This window comes from Mytilus californianus, unplaced genomic scaffold (assembly GCF_021869535.1).
Source record: "Mytilus californianus isolate M0D057914Y unplaced genomic scaffold, xbMytCali1.0.p SCAF_2, whole genome shotgun sequence".
Taxonomy (NCBI): Eukaryota; Metazoa; Mollusca; class Bivalvia; order Mytilida; family Mytilidae; genus Mytilus; species Mytilus californianus.
In genome coordinates, this window is record NW_026262668.1 from 124,713,253 (window position 1) to 124,731,564 (window position 18,312).

General features: G+C 32.6%; 1 protein-coding gene across 1 annotated transcript; it reads left to right on the plus strand.

Annotated features, from left to right (window-relative positions):
- Positions 1-1,669: 1,669 nt before the first annotated feature.
- Positions 1,670-14,792, plus strand: LOC127730914 (ribonuclease P protein subunit p25-like protein). The gene is made up of 7 exons (XM_052239535.1): positions 1,670-1,806; positions 5,127-5,276; positions 5,760-5,852; positions 8,800-8,834; positions 9,788-9,829; positions 10,501-10,575; positions 14,169-14,792. Exons 2-7 carry the CDS (start codon positions 5,136-5,138, stop codon positions 14,395-14,397), a joined length of 615 nt encoding a protein of 204 aa, XP_052095495.1. The 5' UTR covers positions 1,670-1,806; positions 5,127-5,135; the 3' UTR covers positions 14,398-14,792.
- The last annotated feature ends 3,520 nt before the right edge of the window (positions 14,793-18,312 follow it).

The window sequence follows — 18,312 nt, forward strand, 5'->3', positions numbered from 1 at the left end:
TGTGCATCTGCTATTATGGAATAGTTTGAAGAATTTTTTTCCAATTTTTCTGGACTTGGAGTCATTTTCAGCAAAAGTTACAAAAGACTGTACCAATTTAGTGTAATCAACTTCCACTATAGTAAACAACCCAGATCTTTGAAACTTCACAGAATGTTTTTGCATTTATTGCAATTCAGTTGTACACCTGCTATTATGGCATTGTTTTAGGAATTTTCTCCCATATTTCTAGTTTTTAGAAATTCATTTCTTCAGCAAAATTTTTAGAATTATGGTAACAATTTCTGTTTTTAACAGATCTTTGAAACCCCAAAGAAAGTAATTGAGGTTGTGCAATAATAAAATCAAACCTACTGAGGCTGAGCAATAACAAAATCATGCGTATGAAAGAAATTTGTGAACATTTCCGTGAATGAATTTGATTGTTCTATTATCTAAGACAACTATGATATTAATGAGTTCTAAAAAAATAATCCTGCTGGGTTCAACTTCTAAACATATTGACTGTGTACTGTTCATGTATAAAAACACTTAGTTGTTTTCAGTAAATACATTTGACTTGAGTATAGAATCATTCTCTCAGCTAAAAAAAAACTTAAAGACATGAATTATGTCTGGCAATAAATTACAGGGCTGAGTGCAGACTTAAATATATATTTATGGATATATCACATACAAATTGTAAATACTTCACTCAATGATTTGTATGTATTTACAAATAATAGTTGTGTGAAATCAGCCATGTTTTTAAAACCAACTAGTCGGTCTGTGAAGAAACCGATCTTATTTTAAATTAAAATTCAATAACATGGCAAAAGAAGCAATAGAATGGATCTATAAAAAAAGGAAGTTTTAATGTGGTAGATAATAATAAGCACAATAATCTAAGAGAACATAAATAAAGATCACCTCCCCTTCACACTCATAAGGAACAGCAATCTTCTATACCCTCTCTGCTCCCCCCCCCCCCCCCCCCCCCCCCAAAAAAAAAATAAAATAAAATGAACAAAAGTTTTTGAGAATATATGAATCACCCTGTCCATATGGTCATCTGATGGTCTATATATGTGCGATATAAGGGAGCTACCATTTTGGGGGGCTAAGGATGAAAAATTTTGTCCTGCCTATTTATTTTTCCCTCTATTCGGTCCTGCCTTTTTATTTTTCACTCTATTTGGTCCTCCTTTTTTTTTTTAGTTTATCCTGACTTTTTTTTTCATGAATTGTCATCCTGCCTTTTTATTTTGCAAATAATCTCATCCTGCCTTTTTTTTTACTCAAAACTCCTGTCCTGCCTATTTTTTTCAAATTTCATCCTCAAAAATATTTTATTTTTGTTTACTAATTTGAAATAGAAATAACTTTATTTTCGCATCCCTTCCATAACAATTATTGTAAAGTGAGAAGCAAAAACAGGAAGAAAAAAAAAACCCTCCCTGAAAAAAAGAAGAATTAATCGTTGATTCCTTATTTTGACATAATTTAGAGTGAAAATTCATAACTTTAACAATGGATAATTTAAAAATTCTTATGTGAAGGTTAAAAGAAATAATAACTAATTTGAGTACAGTTGTATTGTGGTACTTTTGCGTCGATGCTACAATGGTAGATTTCTGGTAGTTAGATTTACTCAGGCTGTAAATTTTGTGTGGAACGGATTGTAATCAGAATATTATCTAACTCGTTTAAACGTTTGCCAAAAAGCGGAAGACATCTTATGCAAGAAAGATATTTTTTGACAACGAAAACATAAATTGAACCTGAAGAACGATTGAAAAATAAAACTATAGAATGGAAAGTTGAAAGGTGAACGAAAAAAAACAACAGAATTTAACACGTTTTATGAACTCACCTGCCCAAAAGGACCAGACTGTGTGAGCTTATACTCATCATTTGGCGTCCGTCGTCTGTCGTCGTCCGTAAAAATGGAATAAATTCATGGTTTACATGTTGTCTGGCTTGGTTCATCTGACCTTGACCTCATTTTTCATTGCTCAATGTTCAATTTTCGTAATAGGTCTGTTTCTCAAATACTGTAAGCAATAAACGTATTTACACTTTTGGTATTTAGCTATATTTTGCCTCCGAATGACCTTAGATCTACTCCAAATCACCTTTTGACGTCAGGCAACAATCACTTTTTAATTGTGACGTCAAATGTTTTGAATTATGATGTCAAAGTTTACGGGAACCTGTGTGATTTTACGTAATGGCGGACAAATTTGCATACAAGTGTAAATACGTCTATAGATTTAACTATATTTTGTGTATGGTATGATAGGGGGTCGCCCCGATATTCCCACACCCCGCTATTCCGACCCATTGGTCCAACACCCCATTATACACCTTATCGCTATTCCCGCTTGACCCAAGAATCTGTCCTGCTTGAACTTTTGATGTCCTACAACAATCACTTTTCCATTGTGGCGTCAGATATTTTCTATTATGACGTCAAAATGTTACGGGAACTTTTATCATGTCTAGAAATTGCGGACAAATAGCGATAAGGTGTATTCCGACACCCCAATAATCTTACAAAGGAAGATACATTACTGACGTAATAGAAAATTTATTCACAGAATCATAGAATTGTTGGCGTGGTATTTGAACTACTCTTTCTTATAAGTATGTTAAAGAAACAGATAATACCATACCACCCATCTGGTATTTAAGAAATACTATGACCATATGCATATAAAGCAATCGAGATCCTTGCAAGTTTTGGTTAACTCATACACGGTGTGTTCTATGGGAAACTACAATCCCCTAAAAAGACAATGTAAAGAACAGTCCTCGGTAGTGCAGTCTCTCATCATTCACGTAATTTTATCTCGGAAACTGTCATTACCGAAAAAGTATCATTTTGCCATCAGAAGGGAATATTTTTTTCAAGCATGATGATTTCTGTTCATCTACACTGTACACAAACTTATAGATTGAAAACTTTCAAAGCTGAAAGTTGTCGAGTTGCTAATTGTAGTAATTGATAATATAATCGAAAATTAGCGAGTTTAAAAGTTTGATCGAAATATACATACATTCGTTCATTTCTCTATTTCCTCTATCAAGAGATTCAATGAACAACTATATGTTAACAGATTAAATTACAAAAGTTTACAAACAGATAACACAATTTCTCTAATTCTTCGTCAATTTATCCCTTTCTGCACCCAGTGGTAGAATCTATATATAACATTACAATATGTACAATAACTATAGTTATGTAAATGTATATTACCAAAAGAAAATTTTAAATCACTTCAAATTATATCCTTGATATTGCCTTATATATATAACAGTTCTGTTAATTAGATGTGTTTTCATTTTTCTTTTTCCAAAAATGTCTATTAATAGTCATTGTCCATATTATCATGATTATCGTTCAGCTGATATAAGTGTTTTTTCCGAATTTAAAACTGACTTAATTTCTTACTGCTTCTCTCCAAATAATCAAAGGTTTTGTTAGAATAGATATTTAGTTAAATAAACATTTCTCCGTAAACGATTTTACATACTATAAAAGACAAGAGGCTGTCAGATTAACAGCAAACCAGATTTTCCTACATGAAAATGATATTTGCAAATCTGGACCCCCAAACAAGAACAAGTAAAAAAAAATAGATAAATTTTTGTAGGGTTCAGAAATGGAAAGGCTAAAATCAATCTTGACCTGTTAATCATAAATGACATAGTATTGCAGAAATCATGAAGTCAATAATGAAAGAAATATGTTTATGAGATTATAACCTTATTTAATATGAAACCATAGAATTTTGTGGTCACTAGAATAACTTTCCAGAAACCCACTTTCAAAGGGTTGTTGTTTTTTAATATATACATTGTCGATGGAAGAATGATCGTGATATTCAAACTTGACCTCCTTTTAGTCACAGGAAACAACATATCTAAATTTGGAAAGATTTTGTCAAAGCGTTTCAAGTGATTGTGGCTGTGGATGTATAGCCTTTTACTTTGGCATTACAACATATTTTTTGTGAGAAGATTGTCCAGTCTTAAATTCCTTAATTTATCTGCTCTAGCTTCATAAATTTGGCATACTGACACTAGAATACAGTCACTAGAAAAATACACAGAGGATGGTCCGCTAGGATCAAAAGTGGTTTATTGCATAGCAACATACGGATTTCATACAAAACTCCATAACCGTCTAACATGTCTATCTCCTCTGTTGTTAGATGGCTAGAAAGTAATGAAATCATTAATTTGATTACCAGCTTAACTTTCTTATTTCTCTGCTTTGGGAGAGATACACAGTAAAGAATCTGCATGCAAGTTATTCGACAAAACTTCACAAATTTTATCTAGTTTGACAAAATGTGTACTGTAGTTAAGAGATTGATTGTACTCGTTTTTTAGCCATGCAAGACAATGCGGTGCTTGTCTCGATCATTCTATCTGTTGTATTGGTGAATATTTCCCACTATTTTAACAAATACATGTAAAAATAAGAAAATGTGGTACCAAATGTCTACCAAACTACCTTGATAATTTGGATCAGTCGATCGACACAAGACATTTGGTTGTAGACACAGTTTTACTATAAAAAAACACATCATCAGGCTTTCTAATATAAAAAAATATTAACTACTGTTCAATTATTCGATGTTGGACCAATGGGGCATCGGACCAGTGGGGTGTCGGAATATCAGGGCTGCCCCATATGATTGTACATGTAAGGTGTTCATGTCTGTCTGGCAGGGTTCATCTGACCTTGACCTCATTTACATAGATCATTGATAATGTTGTAGTAAAACCTTTCAAAATAATTTCAATCATGGTAATGTAAAGAAGGCAAGACATATCAGTGTGTGCACTCTTTTTGTAAAAAAAAAGGTCAAAACATTTCTGATATTGTAAAACCAGTACTTTCATGCAGTTTTTCTATGATATGATTGAAAATGTTAACAAACACAGTTACAGTTAAGTGAAAAGCTATTTGTTTCAAATTTCAAGAATGATTCTATAGACATTGGGATGCCTTTCTGGTCTACATTCTGCATATATACTATGGCATGCATTTTCACTAAAAAATGACAGTAAAAATATACTGAAAGGATTGTATCTATGAAAAATATTTCCACTTTATTTATTGCATTATTTTTCAGTGATGTAAAATGGAACAGTATGATAAAGGAGAAGTGAGGATGGTGGAAGCACCTCCTATCTTTATTCTTAATGAAACTGGTATTGAAATGAAAGTCAATGCAGGAAGCAAAATACGTAATCTAATGGGATTTGCTATGAAAAAAATGAAGGTTTGTGTCAAACTATTTACATTTATATAACATGATTCAAAATACAAGTGATTTAATATACTCCATGATCAGTTAGTTTTGAAAGACAAAATAGTTTAGATGTTTTAAAAAGTAAACACAATGATAAATACACAGTATGTAAAAACCAATAAGTTTTACAAAGCCTTCATTAGATGATTCATTTTGTCTTGCATGTATTATGTGGCAAAGAAAACCTGCTGATATTTTATGCCTTTCATTCAAAACAAGGAGTTTAATTTGGCCACTGGTGGTGTTATCAAGAATTGCAAATTTCAAATCCTTTAAGCAGCAAGTCAAATAGTTTACATGTACAAAGGATCACCCAAATTGTGCTGTATTAAGTACTACTAGTGTACAATATATGTCTTTTTTTTTCTTTGAATAAATCAATACATATATGTATTGATTTATTCAAAGAAAAATAATTCCTTTTTTTTGTTTTTTTTTTTGCTTTTTCTGAAGGAACCAACAATAAAACAGATGACTTGGAATGGATCTGGGAATGCTATGAATAAAGCTATATCTTGTGCGGAAATTATGAAAAGAAAAATAAAGGTCAGACTAAATTTTATTTAGGATAAATCATGAATGAAAATATGTGTGAGGTTCAATGAGAGAGTAACCACAAAATGTAACTAAACCAGAAAAGATCAAGAGGGCAATAGACAAGATCTCTTTTGATTTTGACAATTTACAGATTAGTAATTGCACCTATCCCTTAAGAGCTAATGCCACTTCCTGGCTTCCATCATCATTGTCATTCTTAACTTTTTTAAGTTTTCACATGAAACCATCAGACCAATCTGGACCAAACTTTTATGCCTACAATCCAAAAAATATGTCTGTTATGGCTAAAAATAGAAAATATGCAACCACTCATCAAATATCTTAAAAACTCTTTCAGGGAAAGAAAATCTAGGGGGGGGGCAAAAATGGCCAGAATGTCCTAATCTTCCTAATATCTTTTTGTATGAAAATACAGTATTTTTAATGAGATGAACTGTTAAATAACAGTTGTTATCTGATCAATGTAATCAATTCTAATATATCAGTCAATGTCAAATGTTGGAGAATAGATTATGTTATCCTTGGTGACTGCCGTTTTGTATAAACATTTTTAGGCAGTTAAGCTGCCTTATGCGAGCACCCTAGATTTGTGTTCTATCCAATAAATACTGAAATACGTGCCATTGTTATTATCTAGCTGGCTATTATGTTATTTATAACTAATTGGACATTTTTTTAATACTTTTATTTCTGGAATACAAAAAATATAACCAGAAAAACCTTAAATGATCGTCTAACTACCCAAAACTTTTGAAGTTGCACATAGGAAGTAGTGCTCAATAGAAATCCGTACGTAGTTTATTATCCCCTGTGCTCTTGGCTACGATGTCGCAGAACAATTGTATGAAATATTTCATCGCCGAAAATCGGTAATTACAAGTCGTTTATATTTCCCAAAGCGCAAAATGCGCAGGAATATTGTTCATGTACAACAAATCTCTATGATAGAGGAAATAAAGTTATATACGTGGGCGGTAATTTTTAACTTATCTTGCCAAATAAGGTTGTTGTTATTTTATGAATGAAACGAGGTCATGAAACGGCGTCATGAAACAGATGCGGAAATCGACGTTGATGGGATGTTTTAAGTAATGTGGACAACTCGTCCCCGAGACAAGTCGGACCGAATCCACTCAAATCGTCTAAGAAGACAACTTTGACCGTTTGTCAGATTTACTTAGGGTTTCATAAAATATTAGACTAACATGTCTAGCGGAGCCATTAATCTTTTGTTTGTGCATTCGGGTCTATTTAGGGGTATTTGGAGGGGCCTAAAGAAGGGAGGAGTTTACTATAGAACCCTATGGAATTTTATTTTTTTAAATTTTCAAATGACTATTTCTCGAAAACAGTAAGTGATAGACACATGCAGTCTTCAGTAATGAGAACAGGACAATAAAAAAAATCAACCAAAATATAGGACGAGTCCCTAGGGGTCATCACAACCCTCTTCAATTTGAAAATGTACTTTTATCTTGTAAACCGTCGCGATCCCCACCCCTAAACAATATATATACTTGTATGGGACAATAAAAGAAATCAAATGAAAATAATTTGGGGGAGTCCCGGGTGTCGTCCCATCCCCTCCTGTTTGAGAACTTGGAAATGGTCGAGATCCACACACCTAAACCATATATATTCATGTATTGGACAATATAACAAATCAAATGAAATATAGGGGAGTCCCTGGGGTCACCCCACCCCCTGTTGTTTGAGAACTTGTAAACGGTCGAGATCCCCACCCCTTAATCAAAAATATTCATGTATGGGACAATTTAACAAATCAAATGAAATATATGGGGAGTCCCTAGAGTCACCCCAACCCCTCCTGTTTGAGAACTTGTAAACAGTCAAGATCCCCACCCCTAAACCATATACATTCATGTATGGGACAATAAAACAAATCAAATGAAATATAGGGGGAGTCCCTGGGGACACCCATCCCCTCCTGTTTGAGAACTTGTAAACAGTCAAGATCCCCACCCCTAAACCATATATATTCATGTATGGGACAATATAACAAATCAAATGAAATATTTGTGGAGTCCCTGGGGTCACCCACCCCCTCTTGTTTGAGAACTTGGAAATGGTCGAGATCCCCACCCCTAAACCATATGTATTCATGTATGGGACAATATAACAAATCAAATTAAATATAGGGGGAGTCCCTGGGGTCACCCCACCCCCTCCTGTTTGAGAACTTATAAACGGTCGAGATACCCACACCTAAACCATATTTATTCCTGTTAATCATTTCAAAAAGATTTGAATGACATACAGGGTCAATATCCTAGGTGTCACATATGCATATCACTTTACTAGATCAAACCAATATGAGCTGGACTTTGCCCAATGTCAGGAGACCATGGGAATGACGAATTATGGGGGCTTTGTTTGGGAGACTTCGTAACGGCATCCTGTTACAATTAATTCTTGTTTATTATAAAATTTTATTGATGCAAACAATGAGTCTAGGTTAATTGAATTTACTTTAATTATTTATTAAATTATTTCTGGGCCTATAATAATTTTCATTTATGGCTCATTTTAAAGAAAACATAAATCTTTCAAGCAGTGTAAAGCCCGAGAATGTTTGACCAACTGTTTTATAATCACCTGTCATTTTATTCCAAACTTGGTATGGAGTAACATCATGCACTTGGGGGTGAAGATGGGGGTCATTTACATTGATATATGAGTTGCTTTTGAAAACCTTGGTGAAATATTAATTGATTTGCCTTAATAATCAATTCATTTAATGAACATAAATGTACAATATACGAATGTTTAATGTTTGTTCTTTCAAGTCTTAAAAAAAAAATTGAAGCAACGCTGCCACAGTTTTCATAATTACGTTTGCCTTGGTTTTTGGTTAACTGCCTACAGCGCTTACAGTGCTTTGATTATTACATTTTGGTATATTTCTTTTATTTAGGGGCTTCATCAGATTTCAAAGGTCTACTACAGAAGGTTTGTATACACATATAAACTGTATATGTAATTCATTCGCAGCGTGTTTATTTTCACGAATTTTGCAGTAGGTATATTTTCATGAGAATAAATGCAGTTTTATGTAAAGGTCTTGTATATATTACCTGGATTTATAACTGTAAATACATGATAACCTAACATAACTTTAAATGAACTGTGAAAACAACATCATTGATCAGTACGAAAAACTAATTCAGGATAAATGGTCAAACTTAAAAATAATGACCAAAGCCAACCAAATATGTCACTTTTATTGATAAATATCTTAATCTAACAGATGACTTTGATGATTGAATATTATAACCATTGTTGTATTGAAAATAGTTACCCTGATCTGTTTAAATTTTACAAAGAAAATATTTTGTTGACTTACTTCCAACCAGCATTTCAACTTTTTACTGAAAATCCCTCCATCAACTTTTTTGCTCCTTCAGTTATTTCTAGGAAGCATATAGTGATTGCTGTGTGAACGAAACAGATAATTTCCAGATGTTAAGTTTGGTTGCTTTTGGAAAAAGGAATCTATATAACTTATACAAGATAAATAATAGGCAACAATAATCTTCCAAAGCAAATAGATTCCAAAGTTACAGTCTGACTTCATGGAGTTAAAAGTTTGAAAGAAATCTCCTGGTGTTTGAGCAGATTTTCTTTTGTTAAATTACTTTTGATTTGAAATGGTTTAAGTAGCTAACAAATTCTTGGAAAGCTTCTTAATATTGACACATCTTAAGTTCTGACGTTTAATATTGTTGAAAAAATATAACAAAACCTTTAGTATTTTGAAATTGAAAAATGATTTCACAAGATTTTACAAGAATTTAAGAATATAAAAAGAAACTTGACCCTGTAATGTTATATAGATAAAGATGTTTTTGTACTTTTTTTATACATATCTCTCAGTTTTAGCTAAAACACCTTGATATTTTCAGAATTGAAGAATACTGGGAACCCAAAATAGAAGGACTTGAAAGGTAAAAACATTATTTATTTCACAACAAAAATCTTGAAAACTAAGCAGTTATAAAAAAAGGTTTTCTGAGATTCCTCTATTTCATTATTTTTTCATACTTTGTTCTGCTAACCACTAGATTAATTTCAAAATGTGTGAATAGTACAGGTAATGTCATTCATTACTCTAGCTGATGTTGAGTGAATCAGTGGGATTTCTGTTGATTGAAGGTGATTAACAATAGTTATGTGATATCTAGTGAATCCTTAGAGAGATACCTCTGACTGAATTACCAGCACTCACTAGGAATTTTTAACTTGTGTACAGCATGTGGACATTTACTCACAAATGACAAAATCACTTCAGGATACACCAAGACTCTCAGAGTTAAATGTTTCACCTAAAAGTTTAACAATTGTTTTGGCTCACCATGGTCTGTAGGCCAATGGAGATAAAAGTAGATATGAATTTAATAAAGATTTGTCTCCCTTTTACTGTTAACAAATGCCATGAGCAACAGTTTGTGTTATGCAGACGTTGAAAAGCTCTTCAACATTTGCAAAGGTTTTGGATTTACAAATATGTTGGCCACATGTATCACTTAAGAGACAATATTTTATGAAATGTGTATCTGGTCTAGCACAATAAATACTTTGTTATGTTTTGACTTCATACATTGTGTCTGTTATTTAGATTAAAAGTGAATAGAGATATACCAGCCATTAGCATACTGTTATCTAAAGAAGCATTGGATTCCACAGACCTTGGGTTAGTATATTGATAGATTCTAACCAAATTTAATCCATACTGCATCTTTTTGTCGAGCCTTCGACTTTTGTCGAAAAAGCGAGACATAGCGATCCTACATTCCGTCGTCGGCGGCGGCGTCCACAAATATTCACTCTGTGGTTAAAGTTTTTGAAATTTTAATAACTTTCTTAAACTATCCTGGATTTCTACCAAACTTGGACAGAAGCTTGTTTATGATCATAAGATTATATTCAAAAGTAAATTTTGTAAAAAAAAAAATCCATTTTTTCCGTATTTTACTTATAAATGGACTTAGTTTTTCTGCCAGGAAACATTACATTCACTCTGTGGTTAAAGTTTTTGAAATTTTAATAACTTTCTTAAACTATCCTGGATTTCTACCAAACTTGGAAAGAAGCTTGTTTATGATCTTAAGATAGTATCCAGAAGTAAATTTTGTAAAAAAAAAAATTCATTTTTTCCGTATTTTACTTATAAATGGACTTAGTTTTTCTGCCAGTTAACATTACATTCACTCTGTGGTTAAAGTTTTTAAAATTTTAACAACTTTCTTAAACTATCCTGGATTTGTACCACACTTGGACAGAAGCTTGTTTATGATCAAAAGCTAGTATCTAGAAGGAAATTTTGATAAAATTTTGTTCCATTTTTTCCGTATTTTACTTATAAATGGACTTAGTTTTTATACGACCGCAAAAAAATTTTGCGGTCGTATATTGGTATGACGTTGGCGTCGTCGTTGTCGTCCGAAGACACATTGGTTTTCGCACTCTAACTTTAGTTTAAGTGAATGGATCTCTTTGAAATTTTACCATAAGGTTCAATACCACAAAAGGAAGGTGGGGATTGATTTTGGGGGTTATGGTACCAACAGTTAAGGAATTAGGGGCCAAAAATAAGCATTTTCTAGTTTCCAGACAATAACTGTGGAACGGTGTATGGATCTCTCTGAAATTATACTACAAGTTTCAATACCACAAAGGGATGGTTAGGATTTGCTTTGGGGGGTTATGGCTCAAACCTTTTAGGAATTAGGGGCAAAAAAGGGGGAAAAAACAAGGTTGTCCTGGTTAATGGACAAATACTTTAGTACAAAACAAAATTTAAAGCAGTGTAAGGGAGATAAATCAAATACATCATTGAAATTATCTCCCTTACACTGCTTTAAAATTATGTATAAAGTAATGATTAATGAACAATTAAGATAATTTAAAACAGTGTAAGGGAGGTAATCCAAATACAACGTTTTGGTTACTTCCCTTACACTGCTTTTAAATTATGTTTAAAGAAATGCATATTTTTAAAGGAAGACCAGTAAAAATATCTGCAAATGTTGCATCTTTTTTTTTTTACAAAAAAATCCATATGAAAGATTTGACACTATATTTTAAATTCTATTATAAAATAGATTAAGTTAGCACTATGGTAAATTTAAATGGGTAATTATGGTTGCAAACTCCATTGGAAATTTGAATTGAGATTATGACCATATCTTGAGGGAAAGAATTTTTTTGGGGGAAAAGGGGGGGGGGGGGGGTAAAAAGAAATTGTGGGGGGTCAATTTTTTCTCATTTCAGATTTCAGAAATTAAAAAGAATTATTCTTCAAATATTATTTTTTTTTCAAATTTCAAATATTGAAAAATTTCAAGGAGTAATCTTTAATTGCACAGTATGGCACATTAGATTTGTAAAATCTTTGACCACATTTATTTATTTGTTATGCCGAATCTAACCATGTATTTAGATTTTTAATTTTGGGTCCAGTTTTCAAATTGGTCTACATTAAGGTCCAAAGGGTCCAAAATTAAACTTTGTTTGAATTTAACAAAAATTGAATATATGGGGTTCTTTGATATGCTGAATCTAAACATGTATTTAGATTTTTGATTTTTGGCCCAGTTTTCAAGTTGGTCCAAATTGGGGTCCAAAATTAAACTTTGTTTGATTTCAACAAAAATTGAAAATATGGGGTTCTTTGATATGCTGAATCTAACCATGTATTTAGATTTTTTATTTGTGGGCCCCGCTATCAAATTGGTTCATATTGAGGTCAAAAGGCTCCAAAATTAAACTTCGTTTGATTTCATCAAAAATTGAATTCTTGGGGTTCTTTGATATGCCAAATCTAACCGTGTATTTAGATTTTTAATTTTGGGTCCCGTTTTTTAAATTGGTCTACATTAAGGTCCAAAGGGTCCAAAATTAAACTTAGTATGATTTTAACAAAAATTGAATTCTTGGGGTTCTTTGATATGCTGAATCTAAACATGTGTTTAGATTTTTGATTATGGGCCCAGTTTTCAAGTTTGTCCAAGTTGGGGTCCGAAATTAAAATTGAATATATGGGGTTCTTTGATATGCTGAATCTAACCATGTATTTTGATTTTGGACATTGGACCATAATAGGTAAATTAAAAAAATTCAAGTTCTTAGACCACATTCTTTCTGTGTCAGAAACCTATGCTGTGTCAAATATTTAATCACAATCAAATTCAGAGCTGTATCAAGCTTGAATGTTGTGTCCATACTTGCCCCAACTGTTCAGGGTTCGACCTCTGCAGTCGTATCAAGCTGCGCCCAGCGAAGCATTTTATTCTTCCAGTCAACATTACATACAGTCTGCAGTTTAAGTTTTTAAAACATTTATTAGATTCATAAATTATCCTGGATTTTTACCAAACTTGGACAGAAGCTACTTACATTCAAATGATAGTATAGAGAGGAATATTTTTATTAATTTTTTTTCTCATTTTTGTTGAGCCTGCGATTAACAGCAAAAGTAGGCAAGACACTGGGTTCCGCGGGACCCTTACGATTTTTTTTTCTTGGAAATATGAACCTATTGATACAATCTAGGCCATACTCATCTTCCCGATGGTTTGTTTCATCATTGTTGTCACCCTTCTGTGCAGATATTAGGCTGATAAGTGTTATTTAATCATTTGGTAGGTATTTTCAGATCTTATATGAATTTTAATCTGTTTGACTATTGTATTAGTTTATTACTGTTGCTGTACAGAAAATTTTATTAAAATTCCAGTTCTCTGTTTTCCTAGTGAAATATTGTTCTGATTCTTGTTGTTTAATTGTATTATTATTTTATACTGCAAATATACATGTAACATCTTTTTACAGGCTATTTTATTAATTTTCGTTCACACCCTGAAACAACTAGTTGTATTTATCCCTGTTCTTTGTACCTGGTAGATAGCTGTATCAATGACAATAATTATTTTCATAAAACAATGTGTTTACAAATTTTTTGAAAATCATTTATGATATATGCTTAAAAAGAAAGAAATTGTTTGATTATGCATTCTTTTTACATTAGTTCCATGTTGATTTGTATTTTATATAGTTGTAACAGTCACTTAGGAAGGAAATGATTACCGGTACTCCATAAAAGTATTTGTTGCAAGCAATATGACATACTCATTATAAATGACACTAGAACAATGGTAAAACAAAAAATGTATACTAAGTTCGGCAACTAAGAGACAAATCAATGTATTAGTCACAGCTAAGTTTAATAATAAGTTTGTAAGGAATTGAGGCATATACATTATAATTTTGACATTGTTTTCACAGGTATCAAGCACCTGGTTCCTACAATGCATTTTGGAAATCTGAAGAACAGAATATTGACAAGCCTGCAAAGAAATATTCATATGGAAGAAGTGGTACAGGGGGAGACAACTTCAAGAAAAGAGAAAAGAAAAGGAAAAATGACTTTCAGAAATCTCAGGGAGAAAAACAAGACAATCCAAAGATGAAAAAAGACAGTCAAAATTTAAAAGTAAACCAGCTGTCAAGTTGATAATAAACACAATTTAGGTTTACGGATTTGTCCAGAAGATATCTATTTATAAGCTTTAATTTTTCATTTGGAACTTACTAATTCAAAGTCAGAGACACCTCACTAGCATAGAAATACACCAGTGATGTTTGAGGATTTAACAACAATGAATAATACTTCTTAAATTTCCAGTGAATGTACAGCATATCAGAATTGTTATATTTAATTCAAATCAATACCATAGAATGGTGTTTCTTTAGGTGCTTTATTTAGTTATTAATTTTTATAAGGCTACAGCAATCATTTTAAGACATAAAAATGTTACTTGTTATGAATATGAATATGAATATGAATATGAACTAGCATTGAATTGAGAAGTTTGTTATTGACTTGATAAATAAAATATGATCAGATAACATGACATTTTTTCAGGTTTATAGATTGAAATGAATTGTATGTCACATATTTTAAGTAAGGATAATATTGTTTTGTTATAATTTAGAAGTTATTTTAGGAATTGAAAAATAGTTTTTATACGACCGCAAAAAAATTTTGCGTTCGTATATTGGTATGACATTGGCTTCGTCGTCCGAAGACACATTAGTTTTCGCACTCAAACTTTAGTTTAAGTGAATGGATCTCTATGAAATTTTACCATAAGGTTCAATTCCACAAAAGGAAGGTTGGGAGTGATTTTGGGGGTTATGGTACCAACAGTTAAGGAATTAGAGGCCAAAAAGGGGCCAAAAATAAGCATTTTTGTAACTTCCAGACATAACTTGTGTGTATGGATCTCTCTGACATTGTACCACAAGGTTCCATATCACAAAGGGAAGGCTGGGATTGATTTTGGGGGTAATTGCCTCAAAATTTTAGGAATTAGGGGCCAAAAAAGGGGCAAAAAACAAGCATTTTTCTAGTTTCATGACAATAACTTGTGTGTAAGTGTATGGATCTTTATGAAGTTGTACTGCAAGGTTCCATATCACAAAGGGAAAGCAGGAATTGAGTTTGGGGGTAATTGACTAAAATGTTTAGGAATAAGGGGCCAAAAATAAGCATTTTTCTAGTTTCCAGACAATAACTTGTGTTCAAGTGTATGGATCTCTCTGAAATTTTACTGAAAGGTACCATACCACAAAGGGAAGGCTGGGATTGATTTTGGGGGTAATTGCCTCAAAATTTTAGGAATTAGGGGCCAAAAAGGGGAAAAAAACAAGCATTTTTCTAGTTTCCAGACAATAACTTGTGTTCAAGTGCATGGATCTCTCTGAAATTGTACTGCAAGGTACCATACCACAAAGGGAAGGCTGGGATTGAGTTTGGGGGTGATGAATCATAAGGGGTTTCAAACAATTTGGGGGGGGGATTTTTTTTTCCTTTTTTTTCTTTAAAATTTTCCATTTTAAATTGGTTATTTCTGATTTATATATAAAAGCAAATAATAATGATATGGTTTTAATAGGTAAATTAAAAAATTTTAAGTTCTTAGACCACATTCATTCTGTGTCAGAAACCTATGCTGTGTCAAATATTAAATTATAATCCAAATTCAGTGCTGTATCAAGCTTGAATGTTGTGTCCATACTTGCCATAACTGTTCAGGGTTCGACCTCTGCGGTCGTATCAAGCTGCGCCCAGTGGAGCATTTTATTTAACGTTTTACCAGTACCATTAAGGTGCTTATATCTTAAACGATCATTCCAGTAAATATTTGGATTCAATCTGTCCATAAACAATACAGTGATACCAAAATCTATAACTATCTATCTAGGTTATGTACAACGAACTAAAATATACACACTGGCTCTTTGCAGATATAAAGCAACAACGAACAATTATATGTATACAAATATAATACAATCTAACAGCTTGTCCTCAAGATGTGACATTCTGTCACTTCAAGACAGTGCAGGCTGGTACAGTCTGTTCTCCAATGGGACAGTCTGCTCTGTCAACTTGCAATATTTAATCCAACCTGCACATTTACTTTGTATCTGGTACCTGGTACAAAGTGTCCTTTAAATATTATTGCTCTTACGCAACTAATATCTAATCAAAGTAACTTAGTTGGTTTACTGGTCTTCTTCTTTATAAGAACATTGACAGAATTTCCTGGATAGGGATGTTCCTTAAATGTTCTCCTTACTGAACATGAGAGAATCTCTTACAAACACCCCTATAACATTCAACCCTGCCACTGATATTCCCACCAAACATCTAAATCAACACAACGCTTTCTCCAGCATGAACCATGTATTGCTACAATATGATACTTTATTTTTGTAACCATGACGATCAATAAACATTACAGTTTGAACCCATTCATCATGTTTTTTTCAGAAGCAATTTAATACCTTAAGAAATATTTTCAAGTGGAAAACAATTTCTATAGTTTTTTTAATGGTGACTTGTAAAGCATTAAATGTCTGTCGGCTATTAAATCATATTTTTGAAATATTTTGAGGCTGTTGAAATTTTTTTTTTAAATCTAGAGATGTTTTTAAATATATCAACTTAAGGTGCAAATTAAGGCATAGATGCCCTAGCTTCCCCTCCTTAAAAATAAAAAATAAAGTAAAGGTAAATTTTACAGCCAATTTTGCATAAAAATAAGAATTCCTATAATTCCTAATTCTCATGAGCTTTGACCTCATTTCATGGTTCAGTGACTGCTCTAAGAAAAATTATATAATTTTTTTGTTATGTGAAATACTTTTTTATTATGAGCAATAGGATAACTATATTTGGTATATGGGTTCCTTGCATGGACTACATGTCTGTCAGACAGGGTTCACCTGACTTGACCTCATTTCATGGATCAGTGATCAAGGTTCAGTTTTTGTGGTCAAGTCCGTATCTCAGATACTATAAACAATTGGTCAACTATATTCGGTGTAAGGTATTGATGTCCGCCTGGCAGGCTTAATCTGACCTTAATATAAAAATAAGAAGATGTGGTATGATTGCCAACTCTCCACCAGAGACCAAATGACACAGAAATTAACAACTATAGGTCACCGCATAGTCAGCTATAATAGGCCCCGAAATGACAAATGTAAAACAATTTAAACGAGAAAACTAACGGCCTAATTTGACCACCACTAAATTACAGGCTACGGACAGGCACATATAGAATGTAGCAGGGTTAAACATGTTAGCGGGTGCCCAACCCTCCCCTAACCTGGAACAGTGGTGTAACAGTACAACATAAGAACAAACTATAAAAATCAGTTGAAAAAGGCTTAACACATCAGATGGATACAAATAGAAATACATCCATAGGCGATCCGGGGGGGGGGGGGGGGGGGCATCATGGGGGTTTATCATAGCAAACAAGTACATGTTCATCTTTGGACTCATTTAAGGAACAAAAACTATTCTGAAGTTGGACTAATATTATTAAACAAAGCTAACATGAGCCTACTGACAAAAAGAACATGAATATTCTGTATTTTTTTATGGTCAAACTATGTTTATTTATATGAAAGGGCAGCCATTATAAAATGAAACTAAATTTTATTTATAAACAGTTTGGAGGTAAATGTTTGATATTTGTAGAAATATTGACAGCTTGATAACAATACTGATTAAATGGTGGTTTGCCTGCTTACATCCCATTGATTGATTTTTGGTTACATAACATCCAGTGGCATGCTTACATCTCATGACAAAGATTTCATATGATGAATAAAAGAAGGGGTATATGCCAATGAACAGCATCCCATCAACACAATAAAACTTAAAAGGCATCGAGATCTGCACATAGGTCTTCAACAGTAAACACATATCAAATAACTATACCATATGTCAAGCTCTGAATCACCTCAACAGTAAACACATATCAAATAACTATACCATATGTCAAGCTCTGAATCACCTCAACACTAGAAAAACACATATCAAATAACTATACCCTATGTCAAGCTCTGAATC